This window comes from Eurosta solidaginis, chromosome 4 (assembly GCF_040869045.1).
Source record: "Eurosta solidaginis isolate ZX-2024a chromosome 4, ASM4086904v1, whole genome shotgun sequence".
Lineage (NCBI taxonomy): Eukaryota > Metazoa > Arthropoda > Insecta > Diptera > Tephritidae > Eurosta > Eurosta solidaginis.
The window spans coordinates 95,787,249-95,813,856 of record NC_090322.1 but is presented as its reverse complement, the minus strand read 5'-3'; the positions used below and the strand labels follow the sequence as shown (position 1 = coordinate 95,813,856).

At 37.2% G+C, this 26,608-nt stretch overlaps 1 protein-coding gene across 2 annotated transcripts in view; it reads right to left on the bottom strand.

Annotated features, from left to right (window-relative positions):
- The window catches only part of Cpr11A (Cuticular protein 11A), a 156,211-nt gene that overhangs the window by 102,765 nt on the left and 26,838 nt on the right, over nucleotides 1–26,608 (bottom strand). For both annotated transcript variants that reach the window (XM_067782290.1, XM_067782291.1), the window contains exon 3: nucleotides 10,698–10,877. In XM_067782290.1, the coding sequence (XP_067638391.1) occupies nucleotides 10,698–10,877 (180 nt within the window). The remainder of the gene's footprint in view (nucleotides 1–10,697; nucleotides 10,878–26,608) is intronic.

The following is a 26,608-nucleotide window of genomic DNA, read 5'->3' as shown; positions in this document are numbered from 1 at the left end:
CCACTTCTGTTGGGTCGATCACTGCTCTCAGGCGTTTGACAATTCTTAGTGCTTCACGGTACTGCGAGACAGCTCTCTTATTTCCTCTGCTCCGTACCCTTCTCCACTCTACCACTCCGTTTTGTATGATTTTCCAACACGGAGTTCATTGAATCAGCACTACTCTCTCTCTCGAGTCCGACGCATCGCTTAATACGTATTTGTCGTCCTTGGCTTGCGACTGAGTGCTCCTCTTATTATCGTCCTTATTACAATTAGGTAATGAGTCGTTCATCTTGGTCGGCGGCGGGCTCAGCGGTCTAGTATTATATACGGGGAAAGAACCGTCCGCCACAGAAGCACCCCTTACTGTGGTAAGGCCATCAATACTTCTCGAGTTGTACTTATTCTTTCTATATATATAAAAATAAGTGCACATTTTTGGTGTTACCTTATAACTTGAGACCGGCTCCACCAAATTCAACCAAATTTCTAAGGTGCATTTGGGCTATCATGTAGATGGTTTCTGTAAAGTGTGATTGAATTTGGTCGAGCAGTTCATGAGATATGTCACACCAAGCTACGGCTACGTTTCATACCAATAGATGGTGCTTATTTGCATATTTGCATTATTTCATGAAATGGAATAGGTGACGTTTCTAGAAATTGCTGGCCGACTGCATTCTGATGAAGATGTCATACATTTCGCATCGGCAAAATCATTTTTGGCTAGGATTTTGGCAACAAGAATTCAAGAGTATCGAGTTCTTCGTATTTTTTACGACGAAGCGCGGATGCATTATTTCGGTCAATATTTTAGATTTCTCGAAATCAAAACCCGACATTCCGCAAATCTCAACTGGTTCTTTTCAAATGGTCGCTTCCTTACTGAAAATTTACAATATCTCTTCATTACACAACGCAACGTATTCAATCTTCTTTCATGACGAGAAATCACTTATTGGAAAAACGAATATACAGAATCGTTGACTGTTGCCATTCAACTAGCAAATTCACGACTACCAAATCTGATAGCCATAAGATTTACATATACAATGTTTCTTCGAAATAAGGATCAAGTCAACATTAGAAACATTCGCCCAGCGTCCCGAAAATTGTTGTCCCTACACACTTACTAACTTTTTTACTCTGATGCCTTAAGAATAAAAAAATTAAAAAAAAAGTAATGAAGAAATGTATTTATGATGTGTTGTACTGATTCATCTGCATCTGATCGAGTTTTCTTAGACAAGAGTATGAACAATGAACATGGCTGCCATTTTGGCAATAGGGATTTTTCAGATAGAATGGAAAGAGATACACCACAACACAACATATCTGTCACATCGTACCTTCGGTGTATATTGACATTAGGTCTTTTTGTTATGAACTGTGGAGAATCAACACGTGTGTTCAATATTTATGTAGTTTTCGATTCATAATTGTATATTTCTTCATTTTAAATTGAATTCATATCAATATTTATAATACATTGGGAATTCCGTATCGTTGTATCGTTGAACAAAAACGTAGTAGAAAATTGTGGCAATGATGTGTCATGTTTTTCTCTTCAAATTAATTTTTTCAAATGTTCTCTCTTCGTTCATTTTACAGAATACATTTAGTGATTTCAACTGTATCTAATCATGCGCACAAGTTTTATTGTGTTTTTCATCAAATTTTTTGCACGGTTTGTATTTTCGTTTTGTCTTTTGGACATATGTATACCTGTGGGTGTATTTCAACCGCGCATTTTTTGTTTGCACATGTGCTTTTCTTAAATTAAATTTCTTGCGTGGAACATGGGGTTTTAATGATTTTTTTTCCTTTCTCTTGAAGAAAGTGCCTCGAGCCAGGCGTCAAAATATCGGTCGACGTACGCGTAGTGCTAACAGAATGCTACTTCAAAGAAGGACGCAAAGTATTGATGACCTGTCACAACAAAATGAAATACGACGTGAACTATATGCACGAAATAGATCTGCAGAACCACAGCGGCAAAGAAATCAAGCACGACCAAGACAAATACGACGTCGTGTTCTTGAAAATATGTATCGTGCTGCTTTTAATTACGATCCACAAATTGATTACAGTATGCATATATATATTGGATTAATGAGTGCGATATGTCGACATTGTGAAGCAGCTAAGTTTCTGGATGAAACGGCTGGCATGTGTTGTGCTAACGGCAAAGTGAAATTGCCGGCATTTGAAACTCCACCTGATCCATTGCACTCATTGATTTTTGGAGGATCACCAATGTCGAAGCAAATTATAAGAGATAATTTTATGCCGACATTTAAGGTGATTACTTCATGTGGAATATCAATTGTTCTGTAGATCTAAGTAACAGTTTCTACAATGTTTTTAAGGATTCTGATCCAACATCAAATTACATTGCATACATATTACAGATTCAAGGTCAGATTTATCATCGATCGGGTGCATTGTTACCATTTCCTGACGCTAACCATCAATTTTTGCAAATTTATTTTATCGGTGATGAAAATCGTGAGTTGGATGAACGTTGCACAATTGGCTCACATACAAAACGAGATTATTTGCGATCTCCAAAGATTTTTTGATCAGAACAATGAATTGGTGAAATTGTTCAAAACCGCTCTCGATCGTATGCCATCGGATAATCACAAAATCATAATCAGAGCGGATAAAACGCTTTTTGGTGAGCATGCCAGAAGATTTAATGTACCGACGATTGATGAAGTGGCAATTGTAGTTGTTGGCGATCAATTTCAATCCCGCGATATTGTACTTCATCGTAGAAATGAACAATTACAGTGTGTTTCGGAGCTTCATCGCAGTTACGACGCATTACAATATCCAATTCTACATTGGAAAGGTGATGATGGTTATCACATTAATATACCAATTATAGATCCAAGAACCGGTAGATAATATGCTAATTATATTAATCAGATCTATATATATAAAATTCAAATTATGTATGTATGTATGTAGGTATAGATCGAGTTGTGTCCTAAACGGATCGACCGATCACAACCAAATTAGCACAACCCACTAGAAACCTTCCAAGGATGGTCATAGGCTAAAAATAATATCGATATATAAAAGGGGCGTGGCACCTCCCATGTAAAATGAATATTTGGTTTTACATAACTCTGAAGGCACTCATGTTAGAACATTGAAATTCACTAAGGAGTTATATGAGGTCAATCCCTTACACCCCCAAGAAAATGTGGGGTGGGCGAGAACGGGGCGTGGAACCTCCCATATAAATGAAATTTTTCATTCTGCATATCTCTGGATGTAGTAATGGTAGGATAATGAAAATTGGTAAGGAGCTATATGAGGTTAAGTCCTAAAACCTCCCGTAAAATGTGGAATTAGGAAAAGGGGACGTGGCACCTTCCCGACAAATGGTATTTTTCAGAACTATGGCTGCCCTAAAACTTAGGTTATTATAACAGATGAAGTTTGACTACAGAGTTGTTTGGCTGTTATTCCTTTTGGATGTTTAGTAATCTTCCGCCGTTAAAATTTGTTGTTCATTTCAGTATATCCGCATCTTCTATCTATCTATCTATCAATATATATAAAATTCAAATTATGTATGTATGTATGTAGGTATAGATCGAGCTGCGTTCTAAACGGATCGACCGATCACAACCAAATTTGCACAACCCACTAGAAACCTTCCAAGGATGGTCATAGACTAAAAATAATGTCGATATATAACTCTGAAGGTATTCATACTAGAACATTGAAATTCAGCAGGGAGTTATATGAGGTCAATCCCTAACACCCCCAAGAAAATGTGGGGTGGGGAGAAGGGGCGTGGCACCTCCAAGATAAATGGAATTTTTCATTCTGCATATCTCTGGATGTAGTAATGGTAGGATAATGAAAATTGGTAAGGAGCTATATGACGTTAAGTCCTAACACCTCCAGTAAAATGTGGAATTGGGGAAAAGGGGACGTGGCACCTTCCCTACAAATGGGATTTTTCAGAACTATGGCTGCCGTAAAACTTAGGTTATTATAACAGCTAAAGTTTGACTACAGAGTTGTTTGGCTGGTATTTCTTTTGGATGTTTAGTAATCTTCCAGCGTTAAAATTTGTTGTTCATTTCAGTCTATCCGCATCTTCTATCTATATATATATATAAAATTCAAATTATGTATGTATGTATGTAGGTATAGATCGAGTTGAGTCCTAAACGGATAGACCGATCACAACCAAATTTGCACAACCCACTAGAAACCTTCCAAGGATGGTCATATGCTAAAAATACTATCGATATATAAAAGGGGCGTGGCACCTACCATACAAACGGAATATTTGATACAGTATAACTCTGGAAGTATTCATGCAAGAACATTGAAATCCAGTAAAGATTTAAATTGGATCAATCCCTAACACCATTAAGAAAATAAGGGGTGAGTAAGAAGGGGCGTAGCACCTCCCATACAAATGGAATAATGAAAATTGGTATGGAGCTATATGACGCTAAGTCCTAACAGCACCAGTAAATTATAGAATTGAAAAAAAAACCAGAGAAATGGGACTTTCAGAACTATGGATGCCTTAAAAACTTAGGTTATTTCAACACGTAAAGTTTGATTGCAGAGTTGGGTTTGGCTGTTATTCCTTTAGTATTATTTTATGTTATCTTTAGGGTTGGTATTTTTGGATACGCATGGAGGAACCGGAAAAAACATTTCTGTTTAATTTGATATTAATTGATGCAATTTTAATGTGTAATGATCATCCAATGATGGTGCTTTCCTGTTACTTGCTGGAACAGCCGCAATTGAAGTAAATGCGTGCTTTTTCGTCTATAGACGGCTTTACGTACAAAAATTTACTCTCTTTAGAAATATGAGGGGACATTTTGGCGGAAACACTTCAGCAGCAGCTTTTGCTAAACAACTTCTTGAAATTAATTATGGCAAAATTCCTATTTCTTTACCAACAGATTTGATTTCTTTTCCGGCAAGTTTTTAAGAAATTATGACATCACCTGAAGCTTTAATATCTAATGTTTCTTCCAAATATTGAATCTATCTTTACAAACTATAAATTGCTTTGAGAAAAGGTATTTTAGGCACCTTAAAATGAGGGTGTTTATATCACTAGAACCAAGACACATAATGTGATATTATTGACACAGTCGCGGAAGAGTCTCAAGCTGTGCATATCCGATTGAGTTTATTAGCTCTTTTGAGCCATCAGAAATTTTTCCTCATTAAAAAAGGGCCCATAATATCATAATATTTATGCTTCGTTATTTCGATTATCCACGCTCATGTAGTGAGTGGGACGAAGCTTTTCATCACAAAACTTTTACGGATGTCATTGAAGCAATTCATTTTATCGGAAAATTTCGAAAACAATAAAGTGTAAAACCAAGGACTCCATTGATACCGATAGATTTGTCTTTTCAATTTTAAATGCCTCACATTTCCTATCAGTTGTCAACCTCACCTACGCAAGGGGAATCCTGTTACAAATGTGATTATATCATACAAGAACAGTCATTAGCTGTAGCAGAAGTCAATCTTACCAACTCATGTTTTACCCATGGCCAGTTACGCGTAGCTTGCAGAAACGTGGGGTAAAACCCACGGGTGTAAGCTAGTTTCAAATACAAATTTTAAATTTAGAATAGAAAATTGCACGATTTATGGTTATACTTAATTAATATAGTTTTTGTTGGATGGGGCAGCAAAAGTTTGTATTGTAAAAAATATATGCGCATGTAAATATAAGTATATGCATAATTAATTGTATTAACATACTAATTTTATGTTAAAACAACATTGAAATATACAAAAATGTAGTTAAAGTGTTTCGTTGGCAAATGAGATACACGTATTTGTGTAAAAATTTAAAAGGAAGTGTGCAAATTAAAGTGAAATTTCCTTAGAAATTTGTTGTAAACTTTAACAACAAATAACTTTTAAACTACAAATTTACGCACTTTAAGACAGAGCCCCTCTTTCACTCCTTTTTTTATATGAAGGGTGTGCTTAACTAAAATTTTCCCCATTGAAAGTTTGACTTCTTAATTTGTGGATCGCTAGTGTTTAAGTGTTATAGCTGCAGAAAATAACTATTCCTAAATTGAAAAACAAGGCTTGGTTTTGGTATTAACAGTCGTCAAGCTCCGCAAATATTTGTGTGACAGGAATTTTTTCCTAAAAACAGATCATACGCCTTTGCCTGCCATATAAGTTAGCACAGTTAATAACAGTCGTCACATATTGCTTACACAGCAGTTACTGCAACCCAAATTCAACAATATTTTAATAAGACAACAACAACAACTGCTTCACATTTCGTTGCACTAAATTTAAGCGGAAGTCTTGCAGACGTAATATGAACCCGTTGGTTGCACAACTAAGGAAATTTTACTTGCATACGCAAAATTATAAGCATACAAAAAAAAAGAAATAGAACAATTCGACTTAAAATTCATTTGATTACCAGCAATTTTTGTAAAGAGGAACAACAACAACATGTTAATAAAATTATTGCGCTGTAAGCGAATTCACCTGTACGACATAAGTAAATTTATAAGTATTGTAATAAGTAAGCGACTTAGTTAAGTAATTCAGCATAAGAAATTTAGTATAAGAAAGAAATTGCCAAATAAAAAATGTTAAGTTCAGTTTTGTCATTCAACGGAACGGGCTAGTGTCATAATTTATATGGTAGTAGTCCCGGAGAAGTCCTGCACATTCTTTAAACCGCCTTCAGTGATGTCTTACGTTTGCATCTAAGAATACATAGACACCTTGAAGGAATCCGGTGCAGCTCTAATGTACTTTCACGTCTTATAAGAAACACATTAAAACCTTATAATGACACCATCATCGCAAGCTTTGAACTTTAATACTATGTTAAGCAATTGGAGGGGAAGCCGAAGATTCGTTTTACAAAGAAATTTGAGGGTGTGGGAAAGCCACCTCAAAAATTAAATTTTTTTATAAAACTTTTTGAGTCACTCCGAATCGTTATTCACCACAAGGGAAATCATCAGCTGAATTATTTGTCGGAAGGATACCACGTACGCGATATTAAGGAATTGTAGTGGATGACGTAGGTTGCTCATTTCATATGGTCTAAAAAGCAACAAGGAAAGACGTTATTTCATTTTATTGTAAGTCTTCCCCCCTTTCCCTTTATCTTTTTTGTTCTAGATCTTATCTGAGTCCTACTCTCACGCTTCCTGTTAACTTCTTGTTCCTCCTTTTTCTGAAACCATTTCCATTATTCCTTCTTTTCCCCTCACTCTTCCTCTTAACTCCCTTACTTTTCCGACTTCCTTCCAACTTTCTCTATTTTCCCTTCGCATTTATCTTTATTTTCTTTTGACATCCCTTCCCAATGTGGAAATGTGGGAAAATATCGAGCTTGGCTTTTTTCCTGCACATTGCATTAATAGAGTAGCAAAAAAGAAAAATAATACCAAAAAGTTCCCCTCCCTACCACTTTACAATTCATTACCCGATTAAGAGGGCTGTGATTTAGTTTGAGAACCCGGAGAATGGGTTCAATCATGATATAAAATGAGAAAGGCAGTTCTCCTGATCACAAAAATATAAATTTTAAGGAGCACAAAATAATAGTTTAATAGTTATTTGTTGTTTAAGTTTGCTTATTTGGCAAGCTGCACCTAGTTAGGCCTTTTCTTAAATATATACTTCTCTTTTACAATTAAACCACAAGCAACAATTTTCACATTTTTAATTAACGTATTACTGTATAATTTATCAATTTATTTGTTTGCTTTCCGCGAACACCGGCCTGCAGCCATTTTATCTAATTCAAATGACTGCTTCCAGATTTTTGAAATTGTCCTAATGAATGAAAATAAGGGAAAACGGACCTTTATTACTAAAATTGCGTGTATTGTTCATTCCAAGCTTAATTTTTTGTTTTTTGAAATGAAGGCCGCAGCCGAACCCTGCCTTGTTTTATTTATTTATGTATTTATTTGAATTCAAGTCGACACAAACACAATGCGGGCGACTACTAAGATATATATTAACATAAAATTAATGTTACAAGTAAAAATAATTAAATACAAATGTATATATTAAATTTGACCATACATATGAAAGAAAGTACAAAATATCAGGCCAGACGTTAGAGTATTGAATTATGCAACGCGGAAAATGAACATTCAAAGCTGATGCAGTTATAAAAGTTGTTGTAGTGCGAACACCAGTTACGCAAAAGAGTACAAAATTTGGAATAAAAACTACGAAATTCTTTACCCCAAATTTCGACTACTTGTGTTAATCTCATATAAAAACTTAAAATGTAGAATAAAAAATGCACGATTTAAGGTTGCATTTTAAGCGTTTATTTAGACGTAGCAGCTAAGGTTTGTTTTGTCAAAAATATAAATGTGCATGAAAATATATGTATGTATGTGCGCGACTCATTTTATTAAAATACTCATTTCAAGTAAAAACAATTTTGAAATATGCAACAGTGCTCCATTGGCAAATAGCTTAGATGTATGTATTTGTGTAAAAATTAAAGAGAAGGTGTGCAAATTTAAGTGAAATTTGCTTAGAAATTTGCCAAGTTTGCAACTAAAGCTTTTAAACTATAAGTTTGCGCACTTTAAGATAAAGGTCCCCTTTCACCTTTTTTATATGAACTAAAATTTTTCCCATTGAAGATTTGGCGGTTTAAATTGTGTATCGGTTATGTTTAAGTCTCATAACTGCAGAATGGAACGATTTTTAAATTGAAAAATAAGGGTTGGCTTTGATATTAACAGTTGTAAAGTTCGGCATATATATGTATGGCAGAAATTTCTGTCTACTAACAAATCATAAGCCATCTGTTTCCATATAGGGTAATAAGAATGGGACTCCTGCACACTCTGCAAACCGCCTTCAGTGATTTCTCACGATTGTATTTAATAATATCTGCATACCAACGAAGGAGTTCGGTACAGCTCTGATGAACTTCCACGTCTTATAAGAAACACATTAAAACCCAATCAGGGCACCATCATCGCAAGTTGTCAACTTGAGTGCTGTATTAACCAATTGCATTGGATGCCGTAGATTTGTTTTACAAGATGTGACGATGTTTTAGATACTCTAAAATGTGGTCTAAAGGAATTGGGGGTGTGGAAGCGCCACCACAAATTTTAAACTTTTTTTGAAAACTTTTCGAGTCACTCCGAATCGTAAAACACAACAAGGGGAATCACCAGCTGAATTATTTGTCGGGAGGAGACTTCGTACGCGATATTAAGGAATTGCAGCCGACGCCGTTGGTTGCACATTTCATATGGCCCAAAAAGCAACAAGCGATACAACTATTTTCAACAAGGAAATCTAATATAAGAAACAGAAATAAATCTCTTATAAGAAACACATTAAAACCCAATCAGGGCACCATCATCGCAAGTTGTCAACTTGAGTGCTGTATTAACCAATTGCATTGGATGCCGTAGATTTGTTTTACAAGATGTGACGATGTTTTAGATACTCTAAAATGTGGTCTAAAGGAATTGGGGGTGTGGAAGCGCCACCACAAATTTTAAACTTTTTTTGAAAACTTTTCGAGTCACTCCGAATCGTAAAACACAACAAGGGGAATCACCAGCTGAATTATTTGTCGGGAGGAGACTTCGTACGCGATATTAAGGAATTGCAGCCGACGCCGTTGGTTGCACATTTCATATGGCCCAAAAAGCAACAAGCGATACAACTATTTTCAACAAGGAAATCTAATTTTTGTCATTTTAAAAGACCCACGAAGGATATAAACTCTACATTCTACACTGTCTGAGAACCTCTTTTCACGTTTATTTCTGCTTAGGTGTATGTGTCTGTACAACAGAATAAAAGAAATCCAAAAACTAGATGTTATTAATACCGAGGCCATTGCGAATCTTTAGTTACTTCGCCCAATAGTTTTGAACGTTTAGCAGTCGATCCCTGATGTAAAGTTAAACCTTTTGATTACACTAAACTAATGATTTAATGAATTATGAATTGCTTATCTTTGAATTTGTGAGCAGTAATTAATAATTGTTTTTCAATAATTATGACTTGTATTTCGCTTATTTTAAATTTCATAAATCCAACTACGGTGCGCTGAAAAATTTAAGAAACACAACCTGCAAAATCCAGCAATAATAAACCCAATTTTGATAGCTTTTCTGCTTCGCCAGCACCACATCTGTGTGAGTGTGTTTAATGACAAACTTTCTTGCTCTGACTGGCTCTACTTTTTGTTTAATGAGTCTACTAAAAATTAAAGTGGAGCAAACTAGAATTTCCGCAACACTTTTGTTAGAGCAAAGAAAATTTTGTAAGTTGTCAAAAAGAAAATGGTTCTAATTCAAGACAGAAATCATTCATAAAACAAAGAAAAAATCAAATATAAAAAGTTAAATATAAACCATTTATTTTAGGAAGTAAACAGTTTACTTTATAAAGTGTTTACATAATTTAGTGCAGTTTAACCAATTCAATATGATTATAAAGCAAAGCATAAAGGCCCAAATGCTTTGCCGGCTCCGTCATAATACGCGAATAGACGTCTGCCAAGAAAAAATCCTTCTAAAAAAAATTTCACTCTGCTCCAGACCTCTTGAGAGTGCTAATTTTTTAACCTGCCGATGCCAAAATTTTACAAATGCATAAATCGAAACTGCGATTGACGAAATTTGCATATAAAAGAATTACAAAAAGCTTACTCTGGAATATCCAAATCCAATTCCGTAATAGGATGGTATCCAAATTCGTCAGCGGTGTAGCGAGTTTTGTAACGCTTACCATCTACTCCTGTGAATGAATACGAGCCGCTTACAACAAACGTTTTGTCATCTCTTAATTTTCCAACGCTTGTAACCTCAATACCGTTTTGGGTCTTCAAACTGAAAAAAATTGCAAAATTTGTATAAATAAAATCTCATAAAATTACATGTAGTATTGCTTCAATATACTGTAAAAATCAACATCTTTATAGTCGAAGCATATGTGGAAAATTCAAGCTCACTAATATATAATTACGGTAAGTTCTCGTGCCACTACATACTATGCATTGAACCAGAGAATTTTTACTGAAAAGGTATTGTGTTTAATAATAGGTAAAGTTATTTGGTGGAAACCAGCCTATAGCCCTATATACGACTTGCAGATACTGTGAAAGAAATCTTTATGCTTGTGTCACATAAGCCTGCACACAAGTAAATGAAATTGTCATTGTTTTTGCAAATTATTCGGAACTGAATTAAAATTTTATATTTCTCACCTTTCCTTTGCTTGTAGGCGAAACAGATGTCTACATATGTATGTTTGTCATTTTCTACTATATTTTGAACAAGCTGTCTGCTTAAAATACAAAAAAAATCTAAAAAAAATTTTTATATTTAGTTTAAGAAAACTTTTGCGTTGTGGGATATTGATGTATTGCCGTAGATCTGTAAAGGAGTTTCAAACGGGTTTAATCCTCAGTCCCAAAAAAACACGCGAAGCTAAGTCTAACTTTGATTGACGTTAAATCTGAATCATCGGAATCCAATTCAAAACCTCGAGGCGAGAAATAGATTTTCCTGTTTGTTGGACTAAGTCTAGAAATCATAAATTTTCCTCTAATCGGTTATAAGTACGGTTGATATCCATGCAAATAATTCCAATATTAGAAAAGAAAACAATCAAATAGACAGTAATTGCCGCTAATCATTGAAGTCAGGATTGGTTATAAGAATGTCAGTTCCTGATACAATTCCAATCCTAGAAGTCAATAATAAAATTATGAAATTGAGAATAGATCGGTAACACGAAGTATCATAATGCCCTATTTGTAATTATTCCGTTTCTATAATCATATCACCGAAGCTCATATTAAAAAGGGTAATCCCGAATGTAAACTTTTCCGAGCCCCACTTTGGGCGGCATTTTTTATTGTAATGAAGTGTTTCCCGGATTATAGCGGATATTTTGTGCCTGCTTGCTCTAGCCTGGGCATTGGCTTGTCGGATTGGGATGGTTCCTTCCCCTCCAATAAAAACTAAATCCTTAACATTACCAAAAAAACGAAATTCATGCACATCAATTAAAACAGAGTCGACCCCCCCCCCCCCCTAGTGAGAATTGAAAACGAGCTGTAAAAGGAGGTGATAATTGCGAGACTGCAATTGAGAAAAAAAAACACTGGGAAGCAATACACCCGCTTCCCTGCTCTCCGCCGTCCCAACCATAGAGAGACACCTTTGTATTACCCCACCCAACCAATACTTACAGATCTAGGACTCAATCATCCCACAACTCGAAAATAAACTAACAAAGCATTATTTCAACTTTTAAATCTAAAACAAATTCATTTATTAATCATTGTTATTAACCTATAAATTTTTGTATCGAAACTTAGATTTTAAGGTAGATTTTATATTATTTTTATCGTTTATTTCTAAATTATTCAAAACTTTTTCGCGAATTTCGATACTTTTTCGCGCCCCCTCCTAATACATTTTTCTTTTTATTATATATATTTGTGCTCGCGTATTATTTCCAAAAACAAAAGAATATTTATGCATATACTTGTGTATAATTCAATTACATACAACCATATTAACATGCAAAAGAAAAAGAGTATAGTTACGGAGCACCGTGCTTGAAGGTGAACTCTTCGATCAAGTTGCTCCCTTGTCGAGCGGGTTAAATTGACTTTACAAATCCTTTTTTTTATATATATGTAATTAAATTAGTTAAATGCTATTGAAAGGTTAAATATATGCAGATAGTTTCACGTAATTCTGGGTAGTAACTACCTTTTACCTATTTGATACACTAGAGCTATGTATTCCGAACTTTGGTTTACCGATTTCATACAAAAAGCACAAGTTGGTTAAACTAATATTAAATAATTACAAAACGATAAATCTAATATATAAAATTCTTCTGTCACGGCTGTAGAGGCTTAACTCCTCCGAAACGGCTGAACCGATTCTCATGAAATTTTGTGAGCATATTGGGTAGGTCTGAGAATCGGCCAACGTCTACCTTTTTTTCGCTACGTGCCTAGGGTCTTGAGATCAAAACGTGGACCCAGGTACTCCTAGAATGTGTTTATACAATATGGATATCAAATGAAAGCTCGTTGATGAGTGCTATAGTACAGAATAATTTTCATACCCCTGGGTGACTAGGGTCTCGAGATATAGGCCAAAACGTGGACCCGGGTACCCCTAGAATGGGTGTATAACTTAATCCCGACTTACAAAATCCCGAAACACTAATTCCCGAAACACATAATCCCGACACGACCAAATCCCGACATCTCATAATCCCGACATCTCATAATCCCGACACGACCAAATTCCGACAAAAATCCCAACAACATGTAAATTGGGGACTTTAACATTTTTTATACATTTTGTCAGTATTTTTGAATAAGCTGGATTCAGTTTTCACTTAGTGATAAAACGATGCTATAAAAAATATACATCTTCGGTATTATTCTATTATTTTAGGCACCCCTTTTGCGTAGGCTACCTTCCGCCGCGACACATAAAAATAATCCTTAGCCGATCCAATCCGGCTACGCGATCCACAGTATATCTGCGCAGAACACATTACTGCGTAGGCGGCCTTCGGCCGCGCTTCATAAAAATAACCCTTCGCCGATCCAACCCCTGCTGCGCCATGTACAGTAATTCTGCGTAGAACACCTTTCTGCATAGGCGGGCTTCGGCCGCGCTTATAAAAAAATAACCCTGGGCTACGCCATGCCAAGTCCGGGTGTGTGGTATAACCGTAGCTACCGCCACGGTGATGTCCTTCTGCGTAGGCGGCCTTCGGCCGCGCTTCATAAAAATAACCCTTAGTCGATCCAACACCGGCTACGCGATCCACAGTATTTCTGCGTAGGCGGCCCTCTTTTATTCCACTGGCGTTATTGCACGTCGCATAAATTGTTACTAGTGTTACACTTTACCCTAAATCACTGTATATAACTTTATAATTTTAAATATGGTTTTAACATAAATACTTATCAGAAAAATGCCATTACTTCAAAAGTTCTCGAAATAAATTTAGTTTGATATTCGCTAAAAAAAGAAATAATATATAAAATCTGAGCTGCTATTTTGGTAATTGCTGTAATTGAGGTAAATATATATGGCACGACCTGCAAACTAAAACCCATACTCATAACTTATTCAGGATAAATACTTTTACAGAGCAATAATGGACGAAGTTACTATTATAAAATCCAACAAAGGAGGAATAAAGGACTTAATGGTTTATGTACCATGTAGACAAACAACGAGATGGCAGAGTGCATTGGTGTTGACAAACTCAAGACTAATTTCTGCATGGGAAGAGCAACTACCTTAGTTGATGAGAATGGAGAGCACACTTTAATTAATTCTAGTTTGGAACACAGCCATGATCCCTCTGCTGCTGATCTTGATGTTGGTAAGGCTGCCAGTTCTCTTAAGAGAAAGTCGTCAGATTCGATAGCAAAACCATGTCAGATAATTTCCACCATAACCGCCGAGTGCAAACAACATAGCAGAAAATATTTGCCTTAAGCACGTGCATAACAACAAAAAATATATAGATCGCGACAAAAATTGCAATTAAGGAACCCACAATGCATTGAAGAGGTAGAAATACCGCACCATTTAAAATATGTTAACGAAGAATTATAAATTTTTTCAGTGAAAAAATTTTATGGCCAGTGCATCATTTTAATGGCTACTTTCGACAACATAAGTTTGCTGTCGAAATCCATGGATGGGACTTTTAAAGTTGTGCCATCATTACTAAGGCAAGTTTTTACCATTCAAGGGCTTATTGGTTCCGATAGCTGCAATTAAATAGTTCCATTAGTTTATTGTTTAATGTCGGAGAAGACCGATCAGTGCTATTTTGAGTACGTAAATGAACTCTTAATTATGAGATTCCAGAAATTTTGAAGCTATTAACAATGTGAGCAAAGATTATTTGAAATTAGCAAAATTTTTAGAAGACAAATATATATATGGAAAAGTATCAAAACGAGGAAATAAAACTCTTGCACCAATTTATTTGCCATAATTTTGGTCAGTATATGATAACGTATTATTTAATCTCCATAGAACTCAAAACAAACTCGAAGCCTGCCATAGAAGACTTTTTGCTTTAATTGGTCATGCAAAAAAAAATATTGTTACGAATATTAGCAAAACTAAGGAGTGCTGCCAGCTCTAAGCCGATCTAAGCAGTGACGTGAATGCACATCAATAATTCAATCATTATGTATCTACATAAACGAATAAATAATTGCGTCTACACATATGTACACATTCCGACGAGCAACATTTACATACAAGGCAGCAAGAGATGAGATGTCACACACCGATGAATTTACTTATACGCTTATGTGTGTGCGGGAGACTGTAAATTACAAACACATGCATATACCTTATCTGAGTTGTCACAAGAGAGAGCAATAATTTGTGCACGTAGTTGTGGCTGGCGATTTTGTAGCCGAAACAACTAGTAACTTCTGGAAATCGAAGAGCCTAGAAGTATGCAGCGTAAACTATAAAAGCGGCGCCAGCGAGTAAGAAGTAATTCAGTTTGATTTGAATTGTCAAGCAGTTACGAGTAAGACGATATCTAGCGAGCAATAGCACTATTATTTTGAAAGTCAGTTTCCTTTAAGATATCAGTTTGGTTATTAAGCTATTCGTTGCACAGTTTGAGTGTTATTGTGAAGTACTTAATAAAGGCCATTTTTCCATCATTCAATATTGGAGTTATTTATTCAACAGTTTAGTGATTCGAACTTAGCAGAGGATTGCAAATAAGAGGATTTGCAAATAAAAATTCGTTACAATTGGTGTCAGAAGAGGAATTGTTGAATAAATTCCAGAGGACAACAAGGATTTGGCAAAGTTCAGTGAATTGAAAATCCAACAACTAAAGAAGGAGTTGGAGAGCCGTGGTTTGAATACAAGCGGCGTTAAACTCGAACTTCAGGCACGGCTACGAGAGGCAATGGAAGCAGAAGGAATTGATGTGGAAGAGTATGTCTTTCATCTTGATGGCGAGGAGACAACAAAAATTGAAGAGAAAAACGAATCATCACAGACAATTACCAGCACAGACTTGAACATGATATTGGCTGCAATAACTGCTCAAACATCGACAGTAACATCTAAGATGGAAGCGCAAGAGGCACGTATAACAGAAATGTCATCACAAATATCCACCAACATGTCATCCCAACTGGAATCGCAGGAAACCCGTATAACATCACAATTGGAAGAGCAAAAGGCATATATGGCATCCCAGCTGGAAACACATGAGACACGTATTTCAGAAATGTCGACACAGATTACATCAATGATGGAAACACAACTGAAAGAGCAAGAGGCGCGTATATCATCAAAACTCGAAGCGCGTATGGACGAGAAAATAACGCAGTTTGAAGAAAAATTCGAGGCAGAGGTGGATGCATTGAGAGGTCGTATACAGGAATTGCAACTTAATCGGCCGACTGCTTCAGCGAGCAATACGAAGGTAAAAACTCCATCTTTTGACGGTTCTCATCCTTTCCAGGTCTTCAAGCTACAGTTTGAGAAGACCGCAGCAGTGAACAACTGGAATGCGGAAGATAAAGTTGCTGCACTATTCGTGGCATTGAAGGGGCCAGCAGCGGAAATTCTACAGACGATTCCCGAAGGAGAGCGGAACAATTATGAAGCATTGATGGCTGCTGTAGAACGACGTTATGGAAGCGAGCATAGGAAACAGATATTCCAAATTGAGTTGCAAAACCGCTACCAAAAAGCAAATGAAACATTGCAGGAGTTTGCTTCAGATATTGAAAGATTGGCTCATCTCGCAAATGCGGACGCACCCGTGGAATACACCGAGAGGGTAAAAATCCAGAGTTTTATAAATGGCATACGAGACGTGGAAACGAAGCGAGCTACATACGCGAACCCAAAACTGACATTTGCTGAAACGGTGTCGCATGCTCTGATTCAGGAAACAGCGTCGCTTCTGTGTAAGCCAGTTTTCAAAGCACGCCGTGTGGAAGTAGAAAGGCCAGAGTGGGTAGAAACAATTTTGGAAGCACTGAAGGGATCTCAACAGAAGAATGCCGGAGTTATTAAATGTCTCAAGTGCGGCAACCCAGGTCACATTGCACGTCATTGCGATCTTGGTCCTAATAGTTCCAACAATGTGGGTGGCCGTAAACGCAAAGCTGGAGGAGATGAGCAAGAGCGAGTAAGAGGTAGAGAGCTAGATCCAGCTATTGAATGCCCTGTGATATCTGTGTCGCAAATTGGAAGGAAATCAAGCGGTCTTACCGTCAGAGGGAATGTGGATGGCAAAGAACGAATACTGACTGTAGATACGGGCGCATCTCATTCCTTGATCCGATCTGACTTGGTCAACAGGAGAGTAAAACCGTTACCTGGAGCAAAGTTGCGTACGGTCACTGGCGAGTATAACCAAGTTCAGGGAAAAGTGATATGTGAAGTATTGATTGGGAAGGTCATGGTCCTACACAAATTTGTTGTGGCGGAGATCGTTGATGAAGTTATATTGGGAGTAGATTTCTTGGTTGACCATGACATCAAGATCGATATGCAGAGAAGGGTGATGCGTTATGAGAACCAAGATGTGCCACTTAACTTTAGTTTGGAAAAAGGGTTCAGCAGTAATCGGGTACTGGTGGAAAAGACTCGACAAAGACCACGAAAGTCGAAGGCAAAGGTTGATAGATCGAATGGGCCAAATAAATCAAAATCAAAAGTACCTGCGAGAGAAACACTGGCATTGACAAAACCTAAAAGACGCAGGAAAATGAAGCAACGAATTTTCGAGAAGGAATGCGAGGGTAGTTTCAATCCAGAGCGCACTACTGTGGGGAAACGTGGGAACGATACTGATTATGCAAAGCAAATCCGTCCAGCGCAAGCTCTACGAAGTAGTTCATCGGCCAAACAACAGAGTGTAAAGGAACGAACCAGGGTATTGAGTGGTACGATGAAACACAGGTACCATGAGAACAATAATTCGAAAAGTTTCTTGGCGGGAGATTTGGTACTGTTATACAACCCTCACCGGCGGAAAGTTGTTCCATCCAAATTTCGGTGCAGTTGGGAAGGCCCGTACAAGATTGTGAAGAAGCTCAGTGATACCATCTACCGCATACAAAGCATTGAGAAACCACGAAGTAGAAGAGTGGTACATTTGGCGATGCTAGCAGCGTTTAGATCAAGAGATTTGTCTGATCGGGACGATCAGACTTAGGTGGAGGGCAGTGTTACGAATATTAGCAAAACTAAGGAGTGCTGCCAGCTCTAAGCCGATCTAAGCAGTGACGTGAATGCACATCAATAATTCAATCATTATGTATCTACATAAACGAATAAATAATTGCGTCTACACATATGTACACATTCCGACGAGCAACATTTACATACAAGGCAGCAAGAGATGAGATGTCACACACCGATGAATTTACTTATACGCTTATGTGTGTGCGGGAGACTGTAAATTACAAACCCATGCATATACCTTATCTGAGTTGTCACAAGAGAGAGCAATAATTTGTGCACGTAGTTGTGGCTGGCGATTTTGTAGCCGAAACAACTAGTAACTTCTGGAAATCGAAGAGCCTAGAAGTATGCAGCGTAAACTATAAAAGCGGCGCCAGCGAGTAAGAAGTAATTCAGTTTGATTTGAATTGTCAAGCAGTTACGAGTAAGACGATATCTAGCGAGCAATAGCACTATTATTTTGAAAGTCAGTTTCCTTTAAGATATCAGTTTGGTTATTAAGCTATTCGTTGCACAGTTTGAGTGTTATTGTGAAGTACTTAATAAAGGCCATTTTTCCATCATTCAATATTGGAGTTATTTATTCAACAGTTTAGTGATTCGAACTTAGCAGAGGATTGCAAATAAGAGGATTTGCAAATAAAAATTCGTTACAATATTTATAATTTAATTGAGAACTTAATTAAAGAACAAATAACAGTTGAAACAAAAATTGAAAATGTAAACGGGGGTGAAAAACAACAAAAAAGACGATCTAATGAAAAAAAAGAAAACTGTTTAAAAACATTACTTTTTGAAAAAGATAATTATTCTAAAGAAGATTTTTTAAAAAATTTAGCAATACATTTGCGTCTTTAATAAAGTCGTATTTCTTATATTATTTACTACATACATGTATTTGCATTATTAAGTTTTCTCTTAATTATCTATTATTCTTCTAACAATTTTAACTAAAATTTGTTTAATAACGAAATTTTAGTAAATTTGTCTGGATTATGTGCTGTCGGGATTTTGAGTTGTCGGGATATTGTGTTGTCGGGATTTCGTTATGTCGGGATTTTGTTATGTCTGGATTGTGTCCTGTCGGGATTTCTGAAAATTTTCAGGATTATGAGTTGTCGGGATTTTGAAAGTCGGGATTATGAGGTGCACCCCCCTAGAAAGTGTTTATACAATATGGATAACAAATGAAAGCTGTTGATGAGTGATTTAGCAGAGGATAATTTTCATACCCCTGGGTGACTAGGGTCTGCACATATAGGCCAAACGTGGGCCCGTGAACGCCTAGACAATATTTTACATTGTGGGTATCAAATTGAAGCTGTTGATGAGTGCTTTAGTACAGGGTAGTTTTCATACCTATTGGTGACTAGGGTCCCGATATATAGGCCAAAACGTCGATCAGGGTGACACTAGGATGTGTTATTACATTATGGGTATCAAATTGAAGCTGTTGGTGTGTGCTTTAGTACAGAGTAAGTTTTATGCCGCTGGGTGACTAGGGTCTCGAGATGTAGGCCAAAACGTAGACCCGGATACACCTAGAATGTGTTTTTACATTATGGGTATCAAATTGAAGCTGCTGATGTATGCTTTAGTACAGAGTAAGTTTTACACCGCTGGGTGACTACGGTCTCGAGATATAGGCCAAAACATGGACCCGGATACACCTAGAATGTGTTTTTATGTTATGGGTATCAAATTGAAGCTGTCAATGTGTGCTATAATACAGAGTAAGTTTTACATCGCTGAGCGACTAGGGTCTCGAGATATAGGCCAAAACATGGACCCGGATACCCCTAGAATGTGTGTGTTTGTTATGGATATCAAATGAAAGCTGTTGCTGAGAGCTCTAAAGTTCATTGCGATATTCGATTTAGTCGCATCAACCTGGCAAAACTGATAAATATGCATGCGAAGCCGAAATAAAGACATGAATTGATAATACCCACATACCTATTTACATACGTCCTATTTGATTTGCCTGGAATTTGGTATATAAATTTGCTTATATTAGTATTTACGATGATTTTTTCCGGGAAGTACACCAGAGACGGACTGGGACTGGGATTAGGACTAGGACTGAGACTGAGACTGACACTCGGAGTGGGACTGGGACTGAGACTCTAAATGGGACTGGAACAAAATACATACCACCCTCTGGGAATAAGATATGATGAAGAATGAGAAAAAATTGAGAGGAGACTGAGAAAGAGATAGAATGAGACGAAGATGGAGATATATGAAGGGAAAAATACGGAGGGAGGAGTGTATACAATGATTAGGAAAGGAAGTGTAGAGGGGCGAGGGCAGAGTTAGACGGAAAAAGCTTATTAAAATATATGTAGATAGACCAAATTTAGGGCAAACCAACGTCTGCTAGTTAATGTATATTTAACATATATGTAATATATCACAAGACCAACTTATATTTGGGATAGAATTGAAAATTGTCAAATTTAAAAGCAAGATTAAGCTGAAAGAAAAGGACTACTAGGCATGAATGTTTTTTTTTCACAAATGAAAATCACCGAATTCAGCTTTAAATGCGAAACGGGACAAAATCATTACACAATTTTGGTAACTTATAACTTTACAATTGTACTACATTTTATACATATCTCCGACAAAAACGCTGTATTGCTGATTGTGAACTGGTAATTTCCGGGGAGGTTTGTTTCTGGTGCTGGATGTTTTTGATGATGGGTAAGACGGAGGATGGATTTCCACGAGGTAACGCGTAAACACGTGTTCGATTTTTCGGGAATCTTTCTAGATTCCCCCACCGCCAGGCCCTACGAGAGGGTGAGGGGGGGGGGGGGGATTCCCCGGGCCCGGGGTTTCCCAGGGGGCCCGCGATTTAGAGGTACTAAGACATTTTTTTTATTCAGGAGAGTTTTAGTTGTTCCATGTGCACATTTTAAGCCGAATTTCGAACGCAACGAATATTGATAATGATTTTTTGCCTGGACCTGAGGAGACAATAAAAATACCAAACAAAAATGTGGTTCTCAGGGGGCCGGCGATTTAGAGGTACTAAGATATATTTTTTTAATTCAGGAGAGCCTTTGGTTGTTCCATGTGCTCATATTAAGCCGAATTTCAAACGCAACGAATATTGATAATGATTTTTTGCCTGGGCCTGAGGAGACAATAAAAACATCAAACAAAAATGTATGTTTACATGAATTCAAAATCGTAAAGTTTTCGTGATGACACTGATGAAGGTTCATTTTCAATAAGTCTTCCAACAATACCAGCAACTTTATATCAAAATCCAGATTATTTAAACGACTTCGATATCGGTACAGTGAATAATGAGTTTTTGCGATCTGAAGAAGTCATCGAAATAATTCGTCGACGTCATCAAAAGTATCCTGTTATTTTTCCACGTGATTGTCATGACGAGCCATTTCCTACCTTGTTGTTAAACAGAATCTTGCCAAATGGACAGAAAGTGGAGCTGATTGGTTAGTGTGGAGTGCCAGTAGCAATGCTTTTTTATGCCTACCATGCCGTCTGTTAAGCACCAATATTTTAAACCGACCTAAAATGTGTTGTCCTGACGGGTATTCGAAATTCCAGGTATAGAAAAAACTTTTTTTTTTTTTTTTTTGTTTTTTTTTTTTTTTTTAGAAGAAGCTATACGATAAACTGCCATCACACGAAAATACTCAAGATCACATTAAATGTTATATTCAATGGCGTTCTTTACAAAATCTAATTCAAAGAGGCTACAATTGATGCACTTATCATTGAACAGCTAATCAGCGAAACTCAAAAGTGGAAAGAAATTGTATATAGAATTTTGGACACTATTTTATTTTTGGGTGAAAGAGGCCTAGCTTTCAAAGGCGAAAGTATATATCTTGGTGAACGAAATGATGGACATTTTTTGGGCATCTAAGATTTCATAAGCCAATATGATAGAGATCATTTGGAGAAAGTTAGGATTTCACAACAGGAGCCCAAACGTTTACAAGTTCACTATCTTTCCCCAGACATTCAGAACGAGTTTATAGAAATTTGTGCAAAGCACGTGAGGGAAACTATATTAGATCAAGGTAAGAAAGCCAAGTATTTTGCTATTATCGTTGATGCAATGCCTGAGTCACGTTGACTACGTTCATTTTGCATTAACTCCATTTCAATTCGAAAGCAACAAATTTTACAATTCAAGTACGGGTTTTGGCTTTCGTGAATTGTAACCAAATAACTGGTCAGAAAATCGCTGATGTAATTTGCCATACTTTATTGAAGACTGTCGTGCACAAGGGTACGATAACGGCGCCAATATGAAAGGAGCTTACAACGGAGCACTACGTCACATTCTCGACATAAATTCGAATGCTGATTACTCGCCTTGTGCAACCCACAGTCTCAATTTATGTGTTGTTGATGCTGCAGAATGTTGTGCGGCTGCAATTACTTTCTTCGGAGTTGTACAAAAATGTTTTACTATTTTCAGCAGCACTCCACAACGATGGGACATCCTCAAAAAAATGTACCGAGCTCTCTTCATAGTCTTTCAGCCAAAAGCCAAATTTGACTGCGCAAGCATACGGCGATGTTACCGGCATTCTCAAGTACATCAACAAGGTCGAATATGTCTTGCTGTCCTCAATTTGGTTCAAAATACTGACTACCATTAATGAAAGAAACGTGGTCTCCCAAGCTAGAGACGCCACCATAAATGTTGAGGTCCGACATCTAGATGCCTTATTAACTGATTTGAAGTTGATCAGGAACCAATGGGACACAGTTTTAAACGAATGCAAAACAAGTGCTATTCACTTGAAAATCTCGCCAAAATTTCCGGACATTCGAAAGAGAAACGCCAAAAGACGTTCTGAAGATAATTTAAAAGAGTTGATTACGGATGATTCATTCCTGGTGATCGTTGATTCGGTAATCACTGGCATTACTGAACGATTTGCAGCTATGAGAAATTTGAGCGAGACGTTTTCATTTTTGTGGCAATTTGAAGACATGGATGAAGCTACGGTTCGGGTGAGGTCAGCAAAATTTGTCGAAAAATACCAGTCGGACGCTTCTCAAAGCTTAGAATGCGAAAGAATTCACTTGAAACACAATTACGAAGCAAATTTTGATAAAGGTTTGTCACCATTGGAATTGCTAAATACCATCTATGTTCAAAATCTGTATACAATTTTCCCCAACATTTGTGTTGCTTTACGTATCTTTTGCACTATACCTGTCACTGTAGCTAGTGCAGAAAGTTCTTTCAGCGTCCTTGCAAGAATCAAAAACTTTCCAAAAATCATTTAGTTAATGTGACAAAAATTTTTTTTGTTGTAATCCATCAATAATGATTCCTGAATGAAACGTCAGTAATTCAAATTAATCAAATGTATAAGTGGTTTTTTTATAGGGGGCCCGTAAATTGTTTAGTCCCGGGCCCGGATTTTCTCTCTACGGCCCTGCCCACCGCACTTTTATAACTTTTAGTATTTGTTAATTATACGAACGATTTTAAAAGTTTATAAAACTTAGACAACGTTTAACTTTTAATGATTTTTAAATTTAATTTAGTTGGTACACTCGCGTACATATTAAAGCTTACCCAGCTCCGTCTTACCAACTTCTCCCTTGAAGATCCGCAAACAAAAAAAACGCTTCTATTAATCAGTTGTCCATCTTGGTCATTTGCCTTTTTTCCTCAACTGTTATACTGTCACTTTTAAGTTTGGTGTAAATCTCCAGGGTTGAATTTTAGCGTACTTATTTACTGAAATTAACTGTTCTCCTAAAGCAGATGGTTTAGTCATAAAAATAACATATGATTATTCCATGACGAAAGCATCTGAAAAAGAAAAGTAAGGCGATACGATCAAATTAGCTGCATGTCTTTGGCGTGAAATGTGCCTTTAAATTTGCCACCCAAGTCTTCGAGTACGTAGTAACATGATTCCAATCTCTCTCTAACTCTTGCCCTGAGAAAGGTTTTAGCAAGTTTTGCATTAAAAGACTTGGCCAAGTCGCTTTGTGCGAAATTTCTTCTCAGCACTTCTTGTCCGACGTTGGAAGTAATGTTCCGCGCTCTCAAATTGTATCGACGCTCGTTTTGTTCAAACGCTTTATGTATATTTGCTCTTACCTTATCTCTCATTGATAGAATGTTATCGGACCCGATCAGTAATGCCTTCGGATGCCATTCCAATATTTCTTAAAAGCTCATAGTTGTCACTATGCGTCATATGTTTCCCGGAAACAACAAAATATGGACTATATCCTGTTGATTGATGAATCGAATTGCTTAACGCTGAATTAATGCTGCTGATATGGCAGTCCCATTCTCGTTAATTTTTCGTTATATACGACCTCAAGGCTGCGTTGATGGAACAGTTTACCCTTTCATATGAATTGCTTTGAGGCGAATAAATGGCTGTAAATATATGTTTAATACCACACTGTGTTAAGAAGGCTGTAAACTCTTTTCCTTTAAATTGGCTTCCGCTTGCGACAAATTCAGGAACCCCAAATACATCAAAACTTGAGTTTTGAGGAAGTTCACGATAGGCGTAGTCTGAAATTTCTTAAGCGGACATAAACAAGTAAATTTGGACAGATGATCAAGCAGTATAAGCACTCCAATGTGACCGTTTTTCGACCTTGGGAATGGGCCAATTATGGCAACATATAATTTTTGAAAAATCCTTTCTGCTGACGTATACTTCCCCATGGATGGGCGCAAAACTTTAGTCGGATGCTTAGTCGGTTTACACACCTCGCAGTTTGATACATATTCACTTACGTCTTTATGCAAGCCAGGCCAATATAAGTGCAGCCGTATTCTCTCAACAGTTTTCGCTATGCCACCGTGTGCGCTTGTTGGGACATCATGCGCATTTCTCATGATATCTTTCCGTAAGTTGGTGGGGACATAAAGCTTCCATGCAGCGTTTTCCTTTTCAGGATCGCCGTTGTAAAACTCAGTTCGGTGGTAAATATATTTGTGACATATGTTGAAGTCCGGGAACTTATCAGCTTGCTTCTGCAGAGATATCCACACGAGGAGAGTAACCTACCGTAACCGAAGAAATCTCGTTATCATCGGAGTAAACGCGCGAAAGTGAATCAGGTACCCTATTTGCGCTGCCCTTCCAATGTTATATACGGAAATCGAACGCTTGGAATTTTAGAGCCCATCGTGCTAGACGCCCGCTAAAGTCAGTTTGATTCATCAACCAACGCAAACTAGCATGGCCTGTTATGACTGTGAATGATTGCCCTTCCACATAAGCTCTAAACTTCTTTATTGCTAAAACAGCTGCCAAACATTCGCGCTCGGTGACAAAGTAGTTCTGCTGGGCTTTATTTCATTTTTGGGACATATATGCTATTGGAATTTCTTCACCTTCGCTATTCTTTTACGCTAGAACAGCACCGACTTCATGCAAACTTGCGTCAAACTGTATTATAAACGGTTTGTTAAAATCCAGGTCCGCTAAAACAGGGGCCGATGTCAGTCGGGATTTTAAGGAATTGAAGGATTGCTGAGCCTCGTCAGTCCATTTAAAAGGTTTAGATTTCGTCAAAAGCTCCGTTAGAGGGTGCGTTATATCAGCGAAGTTGGAAACAACACAGCGGTACCACCCTACCATGCCGAGATACCTGCGCAGCTGTTTTACAGTTCGGAGTTGGGTAGTTAGTAATTGCAGAAATTTTATCTGGGTCCGTTTTTAGAGTTCCCAACCCCACTACATATCCAATATATCTAACCTCTGTCAAACAAAACTTTTGGCGATATTCAATGTTAGCCCTGCATTACGAATACAACTTGCTACCTCTTTCAACAGTTCTAGATGAGATTCAAAACTTTTTGATACTAACAGTAGATCGTCAACATAACAAGTACCTTTTCTTTGAGGTTGTAGGGTATCACACGGTCAATTAACCTGCACATAGTTTGGGGAGCATTACATAGCCCAAATGGCATTACTTTGTGCTGGTAAAGGGGTCTGTTAGGCACGGTAAATGCGGGTTTTTCGCGTGAACTCAATTCCAGAGGAATTTGCCAAAAGGCATCCTTTAAGGCCAAACTGGAAATGAATTCCGCCCGTGGTAATCTTGCCAGTATTCCTTCAATATGTGGCAGAGGATATGCGTCTTTGACGGTTACTGCATTCACCTTACGACTATCCAAGCATAACCACACTTTGCCTGGGTTACGAACCAGCACTACCGGGGATGACCATGGACTCGTAGACTCTTCGATGACCCCTAATGCTAGCATTCTGTCTATTTCCTTGCACATAAGCTTTTCTACTGCTGGGGATACATGAAAGAGTCGTTGT